The sequence below is a fragment of the Ictidomys tridecemlineatus genome, chromosome 3, assembly GCF_052094955.1.
Source record: "Ictidomys tridecemlineatus isolate mIctTri1 chromosome 3, mIctTri1.hap1, whole genome shotgun sequence".
NCBI classification, from domain to species: domain Eukaryota; kingdom Metazoa; phylum Chordata; class Mammalia; order Rodentia; family Sciuridae; genus Ictidomys; species Ictidomys tridecemlineatus.
The window spans coordinates 10,782,042-10,799,661 of record NC_135479.1 but is presented as its reverse complement, the minus strand read 5'-3'; the positions used below and the strand labels follow the sequence as shown (position 1 = coordinate 10,799,661).

The 17,620-nt window shown below is 32.3% G+C and overlaps 1 protein-coding gene across 4 annotated transcripts in view; it reads right to left on the bottom strand.

Moving 5' to 3' along the window:
• Abca5 (ATP binding cassette subfamily A member 5) overlaps positions 1-17,620 on the bottom strand; it is a 77,507-nt gene that overhangs the window by 37,229 nt on the left and 22,658 nt on the right. For all 4 annotated transcript variants that reach the window (XM_078041790.1, XM_021728439.3, XM_013359933.4 and 1 more), the window contains 8 exons: positions 16,990-17,048; positions 9,882-9,992; positions 8,529-8,704; positions 7,816-7,935; positions 6,841-6,979; positions 5,634-5,724; positions 5,314-5,453; positions 3,343-3,462 (listed from right to left, as the gene is read on the bottom strand). In XM_078041790.1, the coding sequence (XP_077897916.1) occupies positions 3,343-3,462; positions 5,314-5,453; positions 5,634-5,724; positions 6,841-6,979; positions 7,816-7,935; positions 8,529-8,704; positions 9,882-9,992; positions 16,990-17,048 (956 nt within the window). The remainder of the gene's footprint in view (positions 1-3,342; positions 3,463-5,313; positions 5,454-5,633; positions 5,725-6,840; positions 6,980-7,815; positions 7,936-8,528; positions 8,705-9,881; positions 9,993-16,989; positions 17,049-17,620) is intronic.

The following is a 17,620-nucleotide window of genomic DNA, read 5'->3' as shown; positions in this document are numbered from 1 at the left end:
CAGGAGGAAAAGATTAACATTAAACAGAGACATGAGGTGGGAGGGAAAGGGAGAGAAAAGGGAAATTGCATGGAAATGGAATGAGACCCTCATTGTTATACAAAATTACACATAAGAGGTTATGAGGGGAAGGGGGAAAAAAAACAAGGAGAGAAATGAATTATATTAGATGGGGTAGAGAGAGAAGTGGGAAGTGAGGGGAGGGGAGATAGCAGACGATAGGAAAGGTAGCAGAATACAACAGTCACTAAAATGTGGATGTGTAACCGATGTGATTCTGCAATCTGTATTTGGGGTAAAAATGGGAGTTTATAACCCACTTGAATGTAATGTATCAAATATGATATGTCAAGAGCTTTGTAATATTTTGAACAACCAATAAAAAAATTAAAAAATAAATAAATAAACATTCATAATAAAATACTAGCAAATCATATACAAAAACATTAAAAATACGGTGCACAATGATCAAGTGGGGTTCATTTCAGGGATGCAAGTTTGGTTCAACACATGGAAATCAATAAATGTAATTCACCACATCAATAGACTTAAAGACAAGAATCACATGATTATCTCAACAGATGCAGAGAAAGCATTTAACAAAATATAGCATACATTCATGTTCAAAACACTAGAAAAACTAGGGATAGTAGAAACATACCTTAACATTGTAAAAGCTATATACATTAAACCAAGGCCAAGATCATTCTAAATGGAGAAAACCTGAAAGCATTTCCTCTAAAACTGAAATAAAACAGGGATGCCCTCTTTCACCACTTCTATTCAACAGTCCTTTAAACTCTAGTCAGAGAAATTAGGCAAAATTAAAGGGATACAAACAGAAAAAAGAAAAAGAAAAAGAAAAAAAGGGCTCAAACTATCCCCATTTATTGACAACATGATTGTATATTTTGAAGACCCCCCGCAAAATGCACTAGATAGCTTCTAGAATTCATAAACAAATTCAGCAAAGTAGCAAGATATAATATAAACACCTATAAATCAATTGTATTCCTATATACCAATGATGAATCAGCTGAAAGACAAATTAACAAAATTATCCTACTCACAATAGCCTCAAAATAAAATAAAATAAAATACATGGGAATCAATCTAACAAAAGAGGTAAAAGACCTCTACAATGAAAACTACAGAATACTAAAAAAAGAAATTGAAGACCTTAGTAGATGGAAAGTTCTCACTTGTTATTGTAGAGGTAGAATGAATATTGTCCAAATGGCCATACTACCAAAAGCATTATACAGATTAATGCAATTCCCATTAAAATTCCAATGATGTTCTTCATAGAAATAGAAAAACAGTCTTGAAATTAATTTCGAAAAATAAGAGGCCCAGAATAGCCAAAGCAATCCTTAGCGAGAAGAGCAAGGCAGGAGGCATCACAATACCAGACCTTAAATTATACTAGAGAGCTATAGGAACATAAATAGCATCATACTGACATCAAAACAGACATGAAGAACAATGAAACAGAATAGAAGACACAGAGACAAACCCACATAGATTTAGTTATCTCATCCTGGACAAATACAACATAAGCATACATTGGAGGAAAGATAGCCTATTAAACATATAGTGCTGGGAAAATTGGAAATCCATATGTAGCAGAATGAATATGAATCCTATCTCTTACCCTGCATAAAACTCAATTTAAAATGGATCAAGGGCCTAAGCATTAGACCAGAGACACGGCACCTACTAGAAGAAAATGTAGGCCCAACTCTCCATCATGTCAGCTTAGGAACCAACTTCCTCCACAAAACTCCTAAGTGCAAAAAAGTAAAATCAAGAATCAATAAATGGGATGGCATCAAACTCAGAAGCTTCTTCACAGCAAGGAAATGATCAAGAAAGAACATAAACAGAGAACCTACAGAATGGAAGAAGATCTTTTCTACCTGCACCTCAGATAGAAGATTAATCTTCAGTACATATAAAGAACTCAAAAAAAATTTAGCACCAAAAAATCCAATCAATAAATGGGAAAAGGAACTAAACAGACACCTCACAAAAGAAGAAATACTAATGATCAACAAACATATGAAAAAATGTTCAACTACCCTAGCAATTAGAGAACTGCAAATTAAAACTACATTGAGATTTCATCTCACTCTAGTCATAATGCTCATTAAAAAAAGAATTCAAGTAACAATAAATGTTGGTGAGAATGTGGGGGGGGGGAGGTTGAGTTATACATTGCTGGTGGGATTACAAACTGGTGCAATTACTCTGGAAAACAGGATAGAGATTCCTTGGAATGGAACCACCATTTGACCCAGTGATCCCATTCCTTAGTATATACCCAAAGGACTTTTAAAAAAGGCATACTGCAGTGACACAGTCACATCAATGTTTAAAGAAGCTCAATTCACACTAACTAAACTATGGAACCAACCTAGGTGCACTTCAACAGAGGAATGGATAAAGAAAATGTGATACATTTATACAATGAAATATTACTACACCATAAACATGAATGACTTTATGACTTTTGCTGGTAAATGTATACATCTGGAGACTATAATGCTAACTAAAATAAGCCAATCCCCAAAAAACAAAGGCTGAATGTTCTCTCTGAAATAAGAATGATAATACACAATAAGGCAGTGAGGAACAGAAGTTCACTAGACAAAAGGGAATGAAGGAAAGGGAGAAGGATGGGAATAGGAAAGACAGTGGAATGAATCTGAGATAACTTTCCTATGTTCGTGTATGAATACACCACCAGTAAAATGCCACATTGCACACGACTACAAGAATGGGGTCCTAATTAGAATAGACTTATCCTAATAAGTCTTATTAGAATATACACTCTACTGTCATGTATAGCTAAAAAGAAAAAAAAACTCTTGCTAGTTTTACATTATACTAAGAAAACAATATTCTTTTCCAGATGTTCAAAGGCAAAATATAATTTGATTAACTGCATTAGTGTGAATTCACTGTGTGTCACCCTCCATGGCTCCAGCCAAGGTGGTTCTTTTTTCTCTCAAAGACATTCAACTCATTACTCAGTTAATATCTCTGCAGTAGGAATTTTCTTTATCTGCAAAATTTGGTCCAAAAATTCTTGCATACCTGACTTGTTATGATATCCAGGCTTCAACTCAAATATCTTCTCAACTAAGTCTTCCTAATGCAATCTAAGTTCACTACTTCCCTCATAACTACTATTACCACCAGTAAATACTTCAATTACTTACCTTTTTTCTGTCCTTCCTTCCCTAAAATAGTATAAACTTCACATGCTTATATAATTATTTGCTTTATTAACAATCTACCTGGCTCATTATCTGAAATGATTTTTAGTTCTGCTTTTACCTGCTTGGTCAATTTCTGCTTCAACTTCCAGCTTTAAGAATACATCTTCCAAAGTTGTCATGGATACACCATAAGAAATAACACCCAAATTTGAATGAATGTCGAGAGCAGAAAACAAACCTAAAAGAAAACCAATGATATAATGGAATATACTTAAGTATGCTATCATGAGTTATTCTAAAATATCATTTAAACATAGAACACGACTAAGTTTACTCAGCTACCACAGCAGTTCTCAAACTTTTGGGTGTCAGGACACTTAAATTGCTAAAGACCTCAAAGAAATTTTGTTTATGGGCTACAGGCATTAGATACATATCATAAGTTTAAACAAAGAATTATTTTATACTACTTAAAATTGAGAATGTTAACTATATTAAAATTGAAACAATATATATAAAAAATAATTTAAATATTCATTATAATAAAATAAGAAAAATTATATGCTAATATAATTTTATTTTAAAAACTATTTTGGGTTGGGGATGTGGCTCAAGTGGTAGGTAACATGCTCGCCTGACATGTGCAGGGTACTGGGTTCAATCCTCAGCACCACATAAAAATAAAATAAAGATGTTGTGTCCACTGAAAACTGAAAATAAATATTAAAAATTTCTCTCTCTCTCTTCTCTCTCTCTAAAAAAAACAAACTATTTTTTCAGGAAAAAAGATTAGTGAAAAGAGGACATTGTCTTCTCCCTTAAATGTATGTCATAGCAGAAGCAGATGGGTTCTTATATGTTTTTACATTCAATCTTCTATGATAGCACACGTCATGATGTCTCTGCAAAACACTATACAGGAGAATCTGTATAGTGGGGTCAAAAAGGAAAATATCACCTTAGTATTATTAGAAAAAAGGGCTGACTGCATAAAGTGCCTCAAGAGGTCTTCTAGTCCATCCCCTTGGAGTTCCCAGAAGAGACTTTTGAAATAGTGTGATAATTTATTAAAGAAAATCGAGAGGCAACAAAGTGAAAGACATGAGTCCTGAAACCAGTCAGCCTTGGGTTTATAATTAAGCTCCACCACTTTCCATCTGGGTTACTCTGGGTAAGTTCAATAAATCTCTCTGTGCTTCAGTTTCCTTGTTTGTGAAATGGAAGCAACAGCAATATTAATCTCATGAACTTTTTAAAATATCAGGATGACTAAACAGATTGTAAAAGGCATAGATTGACATCTGACACAGACAAGCTCTATATAAATGTTATTAAAGAATAGGAAATAGGTTTAAAAGGACAGGTTGTTATGCAAAACACACTAAACTGGCACATTTTCATCAATAAAGTTAATTAGTGATTTATTATTTTCTATAATAGTTTGATTTGAAAGAAATCAAACTATTATAGAAAATGTTTTTTCTAATTATGAAATGAATACTATGGGAATTTTGTATAACATACCTATATCAGTAAGATACTTTTGGCCATAAACATGTCTCTTAAACACAATAAGAAGACTGAGTTTAAGTTCTTTATTACAAGGTTGAAAAATAATGCCTAAATTAAAATAATTATAATGTTAATACTTCATTAAAATAATTACCATATCATTCATTATGAAATTAGAAAATGATTTGAGAACATATACAAAGAAATCCACATACACACCATGCACATACATGCACATATGCCTTACTCCCACCCAGGAAGCCAATAAGCAAACTTTGAGCAATTCATTTTTTTCTTGACAATAAAGTAAATATAATTATTTTTATATTTTTCTTACATTAAGTATTTTAAGTGAACATTAGCTATGGTTTCCCACATAGAGTTTGTAAAACACATACATATGAGCAAGCACACATAAATTAACATGTAGTATTTCATGATTTCAAAAACAATATAACTTTGGCTACCTGGGAACATGGAAATATTATACAAAGAATTAAATAAAAACAGGAAATCAAGAAAAAACTATTCCTAATACAAAATCTCTGTTCAACAAGCAAGAAACTGAGAGAAATACCTGAAAATTTGTCCATGTCTTTTAAAGGCAAGCTGTACACAAGCTGTTGGTCATTCTGTTGTAGTAAAGTAGCCCCAGGGATATGCTGTCTAACCAATGAAGTAACAGACTCCGTGGCACAATATCTGTCTATGTACATGCTAGAAAACCAAAAGTCACAGTTTTTATGGTTGTTCAATAAACAGCCAAAAATAAAATCTGAAGACTTTAAATTTAGCCTTATAAAAGACGGTTAAGGCATACTATGGCAATCCCTAAAAATAATAACAGTAGATGAAGAGCAAATATAAATAGTAATGTCAATAAAGAATGAATGGTACCTGAGGCGGTAGCCAATCCCCCATTTACTTTTAAGGAAAATTGAAGAACCAACACATTTCAGCATTCCCTGTGATATGACAGCTTTCCTATCTGCAAATAGAGATTTATATTTCAATTACTAAGTTAATAACAGGATTAATAGTTGGCATTTATATATTATAGATTATTATGAGAGACACCCAAGTATGACCTCATTAATCATAACCACCACCTATGAAGAGGGTACTAGATTATTATCACCTATTTTTCAGATGAAAATAGAGGCAGTAAGAAAATACATTGCTTACACATTTCACATAACTATTCCATAACAAAGCCAGTAGCTGCACCCAAGCAGTCAGACTCCAGGGTACACTTTAGAGTAGTCCAAATAGATCAGACTCTTTCTCAAAGGCTTGCTAATATAGGAATTTTCATGGGTTTCCTTTATAACCAAATGCACAAAAAAAGCAACAGCAGTACCAAAAACAAACTATTAGTTTGTTAAACATTTTAAAGAAAAAGATACTGTTGAAGAGATGAATGACATCTAATTTATTTGATGATGCAAGCTGAAAGAGGTTGCTTTAGAATTTCAAACTCCTGAATCTTATCATAGATATTAAAAATGATATGCTAAGCCAGACATGTTTGCCTGTATGTTTACTATAATAAATCACATGAGAGGCAGAAGGATCACAAGTTCAAGGCCAGCCTTAGCAACTTTGCAAGATCCTATCTCAAATTAAAAATAAAAAGGCGCTGGGGATGTGGCTCATTCATAAAACAATCCCAGGTTCAATTCCCAGTACCCCTCCAAAACAAACAAACAACAACAACAACAAAAATTCAAGACAATTTTTCACATGAGTGGCTACCACTCAATGCATACTGTGTGACTCCATGGGAAGGGACTATGCCTGGTTTCCTCCAGACTTGGCCCCATGTAATTTATTCTTTGCTGATTTCACTTTTTATCTTTTTGCTATAGTAAATTATAGCCCTGAATATGACTATATGCTGAGTCCTGTGAGTTATCCTAGAAAATCACTGAACAGAGTGGTCTGAGGAACATCCAACACAGAAATATATAGTTCTTAAAGTTTTAAAAACTTTGTACACGACCACATTATAGCATCTCTATTTATTCCTCAGGATTTAGGGGTTTTATGTCTATCTCTCTTTTGATCCATGACCTTATCTTTTAAAAACAAAGCAAAAACTCACCAGCAAGAATGTCAGCTTCATCCATGAAGTGAGTACTAAACACTATCACCCGATTGGCTTTTCTGTATTTTAAAAGATTCCAAACAATATGACGGGAACAAGGGTCCATTCCAGCTGTTGGTTCATCCAGCAATAGTATCTAAATGACAGAGATGCGGAAGAGCAAGAAACTAAAATATTTAAAATTTATGTAGACAATCAAACAGTTCTCATTTTCAAGTTGTTTTCAATAAGAAATAGATTAGTTTTTCACTCATCTTTGGGTTTGTGAAATCTTAAAAAATTATGATAAATACTTTCCTTGACACAAAAGACTAGTGTCTATAATGTTTAAAACATCACTGCAGGCAAACCAAACAAACAAAAATTAAGTTATACTGCTATTATACTTAATAATTAAATTTGTAGACATAAAAATTACTTTTTAGAAAAGTATGACAAAAAATAGCACAAAACAAACACATGCAAAATCAAAGTAGCAGTATAGTGACAAACTAACCTACTCGCTTGATTTTTTCCTATTTTATTATGAACACTTAGAAATGTATAATAAAAGCAATAATAAATAACACAACAAAATTTTAATAGCTACAATTCAAGTTTAACAAATACTATTTTGGCCATATTCAGTTTTTTGGTTTTTTTTTTTAGATATTGAGTCTCATTATACTGCGGAGGTTAGTGAACTTATGGGCTAAGTGATTGTCCTGTTTTAGTTTCTTAAGTAACTAGGACCAAAGGCATGAGCCACTATACCCAGATAGTTCTTTTTTAAAAAAATAAAACACTGCAGACATTAATGGAGTCTGTTCTACTCTCCAGTATAATGATACTTAATATCATTCTCATAAACCCATGACAATGCACAGTATTTTGGGTGTGTTTAAACTTTACACAAGATATATCTTTCCACAACCTGCTTTTTATCTAACATAATTTAACGCAATCTCATTTGTGAAACTAATATTTATTTACCTTTGGATTCCCAAGAACAGCAATTCCTAAAGACAATTTTCTTTTTTGGCCACCACTTAGTTTTTTAGCTTGGTTATCTTTGATAGGCTGCATGTCTAAATCTAGTAAAACCTTTTGCACCTGTGAAAATACAGTATAAATAATGTTATTTTTAAAATCACATCATTTAAATAATTATTAACATTAGTCTGTATTTTAAGTTTTGAAGTATTATTTTTTAAATTATTAAATATTTGAGTAATATGTTTTTAAATAATTCTAACATCGAAATTTAAAATATTTATGGTGGAATTTTGTTTACAATTTTGGAAACAACAAGTAAGATGATTCTTGAAGAAATGATCTGGTTTTACTTTTGCGAATTCCTGGGTAATGGGAAAGGAAAAAGAAGAGATCAGTGCAAAGGTGCTGGGTATGTGGGGGTTGGAGATATGAATGTGGAGAAGAAAAGGGAAGAGAGGCACAGAGATGAGGGGAAAAGAGAAACAAGTGTCCTCGAAATGAAACAGGACTATTTTACACGTATTAAGACATTTACTCCAAATTATGTCTAATTCTTTCTAATAACTTTGTCTACTAGCTTAGAATATTTTTTTTCAGAACCGGTTTTATATTTAGATTCGCAAACATAAGTTTATTGTATTGGTTATTATAAAAGGTTATTAATTTACAGAAAACATAATGAATATTTATACATGAATAATATAACATACTTCTTGTATTATATTGTTGGCTGGTATTCCTTTGATTGAAGCCAAGATAGATAAATTTTCTTCAACTGTCAAAACATCAAAGTGTATATCTAACTGTGGACAAATGCCAATCATTTTTCTTGCTTCAAACATTTCATCTATTTCTGAGACTCTGTGTCCATATATAGATGCAAACCCTAAAAGCAAAATATATATTGAAATTTATCTTAAAAAAAGAAGTATTAAAAATGCATATGCTTTGATATATCCTAATAACTTAGGTATGTGGTCTCAATAGATAAGAACGAGTATAAATTTGCAAGATACACCACACCCTCATTTCCATATTACTGTAATATGCTTCCACTTATATTTGCCTTCACTTGCAGGTCACATTACATAGTCGAAAGTATAAGGAACTATAAGCTGAACACAAAATACACATATCTACTGGTGCACTAGTTATATTCCAGTAATAATTTTCCTTCATTTTCAGATATTATGTATTCCAGATATAATGCAATAGTGAAAAGATCAAAGAACTAAAAGTTTTATACTACTGTGTGGTCTTGAACAAATTATTTAATGTCTCTGAATCCCAGTTTTTTTTCCCTCTATAAACTGAATACCAACATATCCCATTTAAGAACTGCTAAATTAATGTGATGTATGGAGAACTGTAACAAAAATCATGTATCCTTAAATGAATGTAAGATATTATGACTAACATTGAAAAGTTGTACAATTAAGAATAAAAATAAAACCAAACTAACTTTAAAAGTTATACTACATTTAAAAGATTTATACAGTAAACATACTTTGGCCGTTCTGTAAAGTAATATGTGCATTTCACTGCCAAGCTATCTGGTTACTGTAGAAACATGGTGCTTCCATATTGAATTCCCACTGCTACATGCCAATCTCACATTCACAGATCAAAACTATACCTTTGAAGTACTGCTCTTAAATTTTTTATTTTAGAAGATGACATTGATGTTTATCATTATTTCCTTATGAACTGTTACTATATATTTAGAAATTTGTGTTTATTTTCTCAACCTGAATCAATCTATAGATCTGACTTAAATTTCAGTTAGTTATGAATTTATCCTCCCTTAAAAATAAAGAATATACATATATATACCATATAAATGTGATAAAAAATAGGTACAAAATTAGATCCTTTTGACTTTATTAAACATGGACTCATTTATAATTTCTATTGAAAAACAAATGTATGTTATAAAGAAAAAGAAAACACCTACATAAAAGTGGGTCCTAAATCACTTAAAGGGTAAATAATTACAGTATATTGTGATATCTTGGTTAAATTCAATGAAGTAAGATACTTTTTTAAAATTAGAAAACTCTCACCATCAGAAGGGGGGCATAATCCACAGAGAATATTCATCAAGGTACTCTTTCCTGTTCCACTGTGGCCAAGAAGTGCAGTAATCTGACCTTCATAGATGTCAAAGGACAAATCTAGGTTATGAAGAAAGAAGACTCAAATGTGATTTTTATTTCTGTCCAACTATACAAGGTAATTCATAATACTTGAACAATCTTATAATAAGGCAATAAAGACATACTTAAAATTACCAGCATATTTTACAGTAAGTTAAACTGCTTCTTTGTTATAATCAAGGGTATAAACAGTAAGAAAAGTAAATAAAAACAAACATTATTTTTTATATACAGTGATACTTAGGGTGAACACAAATATTGAGAGTTTTTTGTATACTGACTTTTAAAAATTCCCAAGGAAATGAAACAAAAATTTATCCCTAGAGGTATTTATATACATGTTAAATACACTGGCAGAAAAAAAAATACTAGAAATTAACCAAAAGTACAGAAGTGATTAATTAAAACTTAAAAGGTTCAATTTAATGAACAGGTATCGCTGTGAGGAGGTATAGATGACTGCAGGAAAAGAAGGATGGGGATTTAAAACGATGAAGCAGAAATGCAGCGGTCAGCAAATAAGGCTGAAACACAGAACAAAGAAAAAGAGCTCATATCCAAATCAGTAACCCAACTTAAAAAGGAAGGGAAACAGCAGACAAAATACATTGTATCTGAAAGTACAGTGTAGGAACTGAGGATGTGGTAAGAATCATGAATATGATTTCCCTCAGCGGAGCAGAAAGAGACACTGATAAGCTACACACACACACACACACACACACACACACACACACACACACATGTTGCGTATACACATTAACTCAAATTGAAACAGCTTAATAAAATATCCTGTTGTGGTATTATAATTACTTCATAGAAAATTAAAGTCAGGTTAATATTATGTTTATATATAAATAAACCTAGATGAGTTCTATTATCCAGATAAACACAAGGTCCATTATCTGACCATCTTCTTGTGTAAGAAAAAGAAAAAAAGTAGTAAGTCAATGAGGTATTGTGATACAGTTACAAATCCTCAGAAATCATAGTGAATATTAAATAAGGAAGAAAACTACACATGAGCTGAGCATAGAGGCATAACCACTATGTTTACAGGGTTCAGAACTTCTGTTTTGGAAGATTCCCTTCTCTCCCTCAGTTAGGTAGTGAGTGTTTTAAACAGTTATTCCTCCAGCACCACAATAACCTACACACTAGTTTAGAATCTGTCACTCTGAATACTGAAGACAGTAGGCTCCTATGTCCTTTACCTGAGTAACTCCAACTTTGTAACTCAGAATGAATACTGAGTTCCCTTTAGAGACATTATGGTGCGCATCCCAGCCAATGGTTGAGTTTCCCCCAGACATTCTTGGGTTTCAAAATAGACACTAACACTTGGAACTCACTTACTTCCCTTCATGGTGTTCTGATATGAGAGAGAGATCAGTGAGGACCAAATGGTTTATAGGACAAACACTATAATCTTCCCTTTAGTTAATACATATAAAACTGTAATACTTTGATTATAAGGAATTAAATTCATTTTTTAGGACAGATAATAGTTTTATTTTTAACAAACTTACTAAGATGTCAATTTATATGCTATGGAGTATTAAAGTACTATTATTAGGGCTCAATCCCTAGGCAAAAAGGCCGGAGTTAGAGCCACATACCTACTGGCACAAAAACTTTTGAGTAGATACATCACACAATTCCCTTCAATCTAGGATCAGAGAAAAATAGTTAGGAATCATCTGCCATGTCTCACTATATATGAAGGACTGGAATCAGGCTCCACTACAGAGCAAAGCCTTTACTTATTCCCAGACAAAGATGTAATAAGGGTCCCCATCTTTGGATTCTCCCCTATACTCAGTAATATGAAAATTCAGTATCACATATTAGTACAATTTATATTGTTAATCCAAATTGCTTGAAGGACAAAGCTGTCTACCTGAATCATTACTCCCAGGAATGGCAAAGTAGACAGTTTAAACCAATTATCTTTCTAAGAAAAGGAAAGCTGACCAAAATATTAAAAAAAAAAAAAAAAACATCTGTTTGAAGGCCTTGGAGAGCTAGAGCATAAAAGACTGAGGGGTAAAGATATGAGGAAAGAGCAAGGCTAAAATAACTGCCAATTCTAGTAGGTAACAGGCTGATCTGCGTTTTGAAGACACAGAACTGAGGCAACAAAGAGTGGAACTCTGGAATGCCAAGCATGAGAGAGACTTCAGAAAACCTCTGAGGCTTCTGGTTGGGACCTCAAAGGACTAAACTTAGGAAAAAGGCTAAATGAGAAGCACTCCAGTCATCACAGAGACAAACACCAGGCTTCAAGTCATTTTAGCCCTGACTGGAGAAGATGAAATGAGGTTTCTGGTATCTACAGAGCTGCAGGCCAGAAGCAAAGATAAACACTCTCCAAAGGAGGATCACATCACACAAATATTAAATTATCTGGGTACCTACAATTATCCAAATGCCATGTGTAGCATTCAGTCAAAAATAACCAGAATTCAAGATAAGGCAAAAACCCAATAAAATAGGCAAGCAATAGAAATAGACCTACTGGAGGTGCAGATATTGGTGTAATATTACAAAGATTTTAAAATAACTATACTATCATGTTTACAAGAGAATGTCAGAAAAGACTAGAAACTACAGTGCATTCACGCACACACACACACACACACACACACATACACACACACACACACAGAAAGACAAGAACCAGAAAATTTTTGAAAAAAAACATAAAATTTTTGAAAGACAATTTATCGTGAGAGTAGACCCAACTAAAGAAAAATTTAGAAAATATATCTAAAGCACAAAGAAAAAGAGTAAGCAAATTAGATTGGAGAATAAAAGAAGTGGAATAAATAAGAAGCTGCTACATGTACTGATAATCCTAAAGTTAGAGATAAAATAGAACAGAATATTGGAAAAGAAATGGCTAAGAATTTTCTAAAACAAGCTATCAAGTCCTGACTCAAGAGACACTATAAAACCAAAGAAGACTAAAAATAAAAAAAAAAATGATAAACAACAACAATGAAAAACTGAAAGCCATGTTTGGACTGGGAAAAATGTACATACCAACAACAGAGTAATAATAAAACTGATAGCTCTCTTCATAATCAAAACAATACAAACCAGAAGATGTCAAAATTGTATTAAACATGCTGAATGAAAGTAACTGTCAAGCTTAAAATTATATATTCACAGATATATCCTTTAAAATTGAAAGTGAATAGAAGATGATTTCAAACAAAAATTTAGACATTGTATCACTGGCACATCCATATTAAAGGAAATATTAAAAATGTCTTCATGCAGAAGAAAAATTAGAAGATCAGCTGCAAAAAATAATGAAGATAAATGATACAGTAAATGTAAGTAAATCTAAATGAACTGTCTTGTAAAACAATAGTATTATTTTTGTTTTAAATATATTTAAGTATAAAAATATATGAAAACAATATTAAATAAGTTGGAACAAAGAAAAAATATAGTTGTGGCCTAATTTGGAGAAAAGTAAAGCATTAATTTATAAGTCAAAGATATCTAACATGTTACATAATCATTTTAAAAAAAAGATGTATAACTAAGAAGCAAACAGGGACAGTGAGAAGTAAAATAACAAAAAATTTTCCAGTGCTTCTGGTGCAGCTAACCTGTTAAAGGATGAGAGATTATGGGGAAAAAAAGGCATATAAACCCACCTACAGCCACTAAGGCTAATATGAAACCACTATCCGGGCCACCAAGAACTTGTCAGCCAAATCAGAGACTCCTTAAGGTATAGCAAAATAGTGGCTGCCTAAATCTTTAAACTTTGGGGTAGTTAAAATGCATAAATAGGTAACTGATTGCATGTTAAGAAACTAGAAGTAGCAAAACAAATTATTAAAACTACGCTGAGATTCCATCTCACTCCAGTCAGAATAGCAATTAAGAAGAATACAAGTAATAACAAATGTTGATGAGGATGTGGAGGAAAAGGCACACTTACACATTGCTGGTGGGACTGCAAATTGGTGTAACCACTCTGGAAAGCCGTATGGAGATTCCTCAGAAAACTTGGAATGGAACCACCATTTGAACATTTATACCCAAGGGACTTAAAATCAGCATACTACAGTGACATAGCCACATTAATGTTTATAGTGGCTCAATTCACAATAGCTAAGCTATGGAACCAATATAGGTGCCCTTCAACAGATGAATGGATGAAAAAAATGTGGCACATATATATATATATGTATATACTTATATATGGCACATATATATACTTATATATATACTTATATATATGGCATATATATATATATACTTAGTAGTATTCCATATATATATATATATATATGAGACAGACTTAATGACATTTCCTGGTAAATGGATAGATTTGGAAACTATCATGCTAAGTGAAATAAGCCAATTCCCAAAATACCAAAATGTGGAGAGCAGTGATAGAGAATGGGAGAGCAGTGTCTGACATTGGGGTCTTTGATGACTTCATGGTTGTGGCATGCCTGGTGTCTGGAAAAGTTTCTGTGCAAAGGTGCAGGATGCCTAGCTGCTGTGGTAATGCCCCCATGAGGAGGCTCTGTGCTAGAGTCCTATAAGCCTCGACCTTGATCTCAGGCACAGAGCTCCTGGGAATAAAGAAACTTTCTTGCTAGAGGACCACAATATTTCACTAGCTCCGCTGCTCCTGAACCTGCCCTCGTAAGAGCAACACTAAACAATGGACTTCATTGAGATCTCCACAAAGCTCCTAACATTGCTCATTACAACTGTAGGATGTAACTGTGGAATAAACTGCATAATGTTGTTAACTGTAACTTTCCTGAATACAAAGAAAAATGCTTACATAGTCTTTAATCTGATAATGAGACATATATAAATAAAGATTGCTGGCATAATTCTTTAGACCTGCTTCTCCATCCCAGAGCAGAGATCCACCTGACCCCTGTTATCTTCAAAATCTGAGACTGTAGTCTTTATTTTTCTTATCACTCTTCACCCTCACAGGAACCTGCTATATTGGCCACTGGTGTGGCACCGAAGGCCAAATGTTCTCTTTGTTATGCAATGCCAACACACAACAAGGGCAGGAGGGGAAGAACAGAAGTTCAGTGGATTAGACAAAGGGGAATGAAGGGAAGGGGGGATGGGAATAGGAAAGACAACGGAATAAATCTAATATAATTTTCCTGTGTGCATATATGAACACACTACCAGTGAACTTCACATCATGTACAATCATAATAATGATATCCTAATCAGAATAAGTTAAACTCCATATATATATAATATATCAAAATACACTCTACTATCATGTATACCTAAAAGAACAAATAAATAAAAAGGAGAAAAAATTAAACATAAAGAAAGCCATAATAAAAAATAATCAAGAATATAAATCAATAAAATGAAAAGCAAATTATGATTCAGCAAACCAACAAAACCAAAAACTAACTCCTAGAAAAGATTAATAAAATTATTAAGCACACTGCAAGAAAATTAAAAATGACAAAAAAATTAATAAGCACACTGCAAAAAAAATTTAAAATGACAAAATATACAATGAGAAAGGGATTATGATTACAGATTCCACAGGAATTAGAAAGTTTTTTTTAAAGATTATTAAAAACAACCTCTAACAACCAACTTTGTCATTTAAATAAAATCATGGAATTCCTTGAAAACAAATTCATTAAAACAGACACAGTAGTGGAAATTCATAAGCTGCTTTTAAAATTTACATGGACATGTAAAGAACGCAAGATACGATATTAAAAGTTATCAAGACTAAACATAAGGCTACAGCAGTTAAAACAATGTGGAAAAAGGGATAGATAAATATAAGTCAGTGGAAGAAAATAGAGTTCAGAAGCTAAAATACACATGTGTTATTATCTGACTTAATTTTGTAAAACAACATTAAGATATCATTGATATACAATAAACTGCATATGTACAATAACTGATAGCATTTTGCCACTGAGACCTTCTTTAACACGTTTTCTCCTCTGCCTCTTTCCACCCACTTCTACTCATCTCCAGCAACCACTGATTTGCTTTTCTTTCACTGTAGATTGTTTTTCTATAACTTTGTATAAGTGGAATTATACAGCATATGCTCTGTATGTCTGGCTTCTTTCACTTAATGTACATATTTTGAGGTTCATCAATGTTGTAGCCTGTATTAACAGTCCATTCCTTTTTATTGCTTAATAGTACTTCATTATATGAATATACTACATTTGGTTTATTCAGTCATCTACTGACAAACATTTGGGTTATACCTAATTTTTGGTTATTACAAATCAATTTGCAATGAACATTCATGTGTAAGCATTTCTATAGACATATGCTTTCATTTCTTTTGGCTAACTATCTAGAAGTGGAATGACTATGTTTAACTTTTCACCAAACTGACAAACTATTTTTCAAACTAGTTTTACAACTTTATATTCCATCTAGCAGTGTTTGAGAGTTTCAGTTCTTCCATATCCTTAGCCACACATGATATTATCAGTCTTTTTAACTTTAATCATTTTAATAGTTATGTGGGGCTGGGGATGTGGCTCAAGCTGTAGCGTGCTCACCTGGCATGCGCAGAGTGCTGTGTTTGATCCTCAGCACCACATAAAAATAAAATAAAGATGTTGTATCCACCGAAAACTAAAAAATTAATATTAAAAAATTCTCTCTCTCTCTTTAAAAAAAATAGTTATGTGATAATCTCATTGTGATTTAATATGCATATTCTAAAGAGTAATGATATTGGACATCATTTCCATATGCTTATTATTCTTTTTCTTCACTGGCATAAAGTCTGTTCAAATATTCTCTCAATCTATTAACTAGGTTGCCTGCTTTCTTCTTTTTGAGTCTTGAGTCTTGAGTCTTTGAAAATCTGGATAAAACCTCTTCATTAGAAACATGATTTACAAATTATTTATTCCAAGTCTATGGTTTGTTTATTCATTCCCTTAATAGTATCTTCAAAGAAAAGATTTTTAATTTCCATTGACCAAATACTAGAAAAGCTACTTACTTCTCAGAGCCTCCACATTTTCACTTTTCTTTCTGTATGTCTTCTGAATACCACTTATTCTGAAAAACATATTTTATATTAAAAATATTTAAAAATTTATAAGTATCTGTGTTTACATATATAATATTCCTATCAATGCTATCTTATTTTAAAATGTACTTTATGAAATGTGAATTAGGCTGGACATAGTGGTGCATGTCTATAATTCCAATGAATTGGGAGGCTGAGACAGGAGGATTAGAAGTTGGAGGTCAGCATCAGCAACTTAGTGACACCCAGTCTAAAAATAAAAAGATAAATAAACAAAAGTACTGGGGATGTGGCTCAGTAGTTAGGGATCCCAGGTACCAAAAAGAAAAGAAAATTAAACTGGATATATATCTCTAGCAATACAATGTATTTAGATATCTCCATATTTAAATAATAATTATTTAAATTTTGCAATACTTTTTGGCCTTCAGGAATACTTTATGTTCATGTATCCAGAAGAAGAATTGGCATTTTTGTGTCAAAATTTGAAAAGGAAATACAAAGGCAGTCATATTTAGTAGGGATAAGAGTAACATACCTTTCTACTAAAACAATGAGCCAAAAAAGTTGGCAACTATAAAATTATTTTAAAGAAGCTACA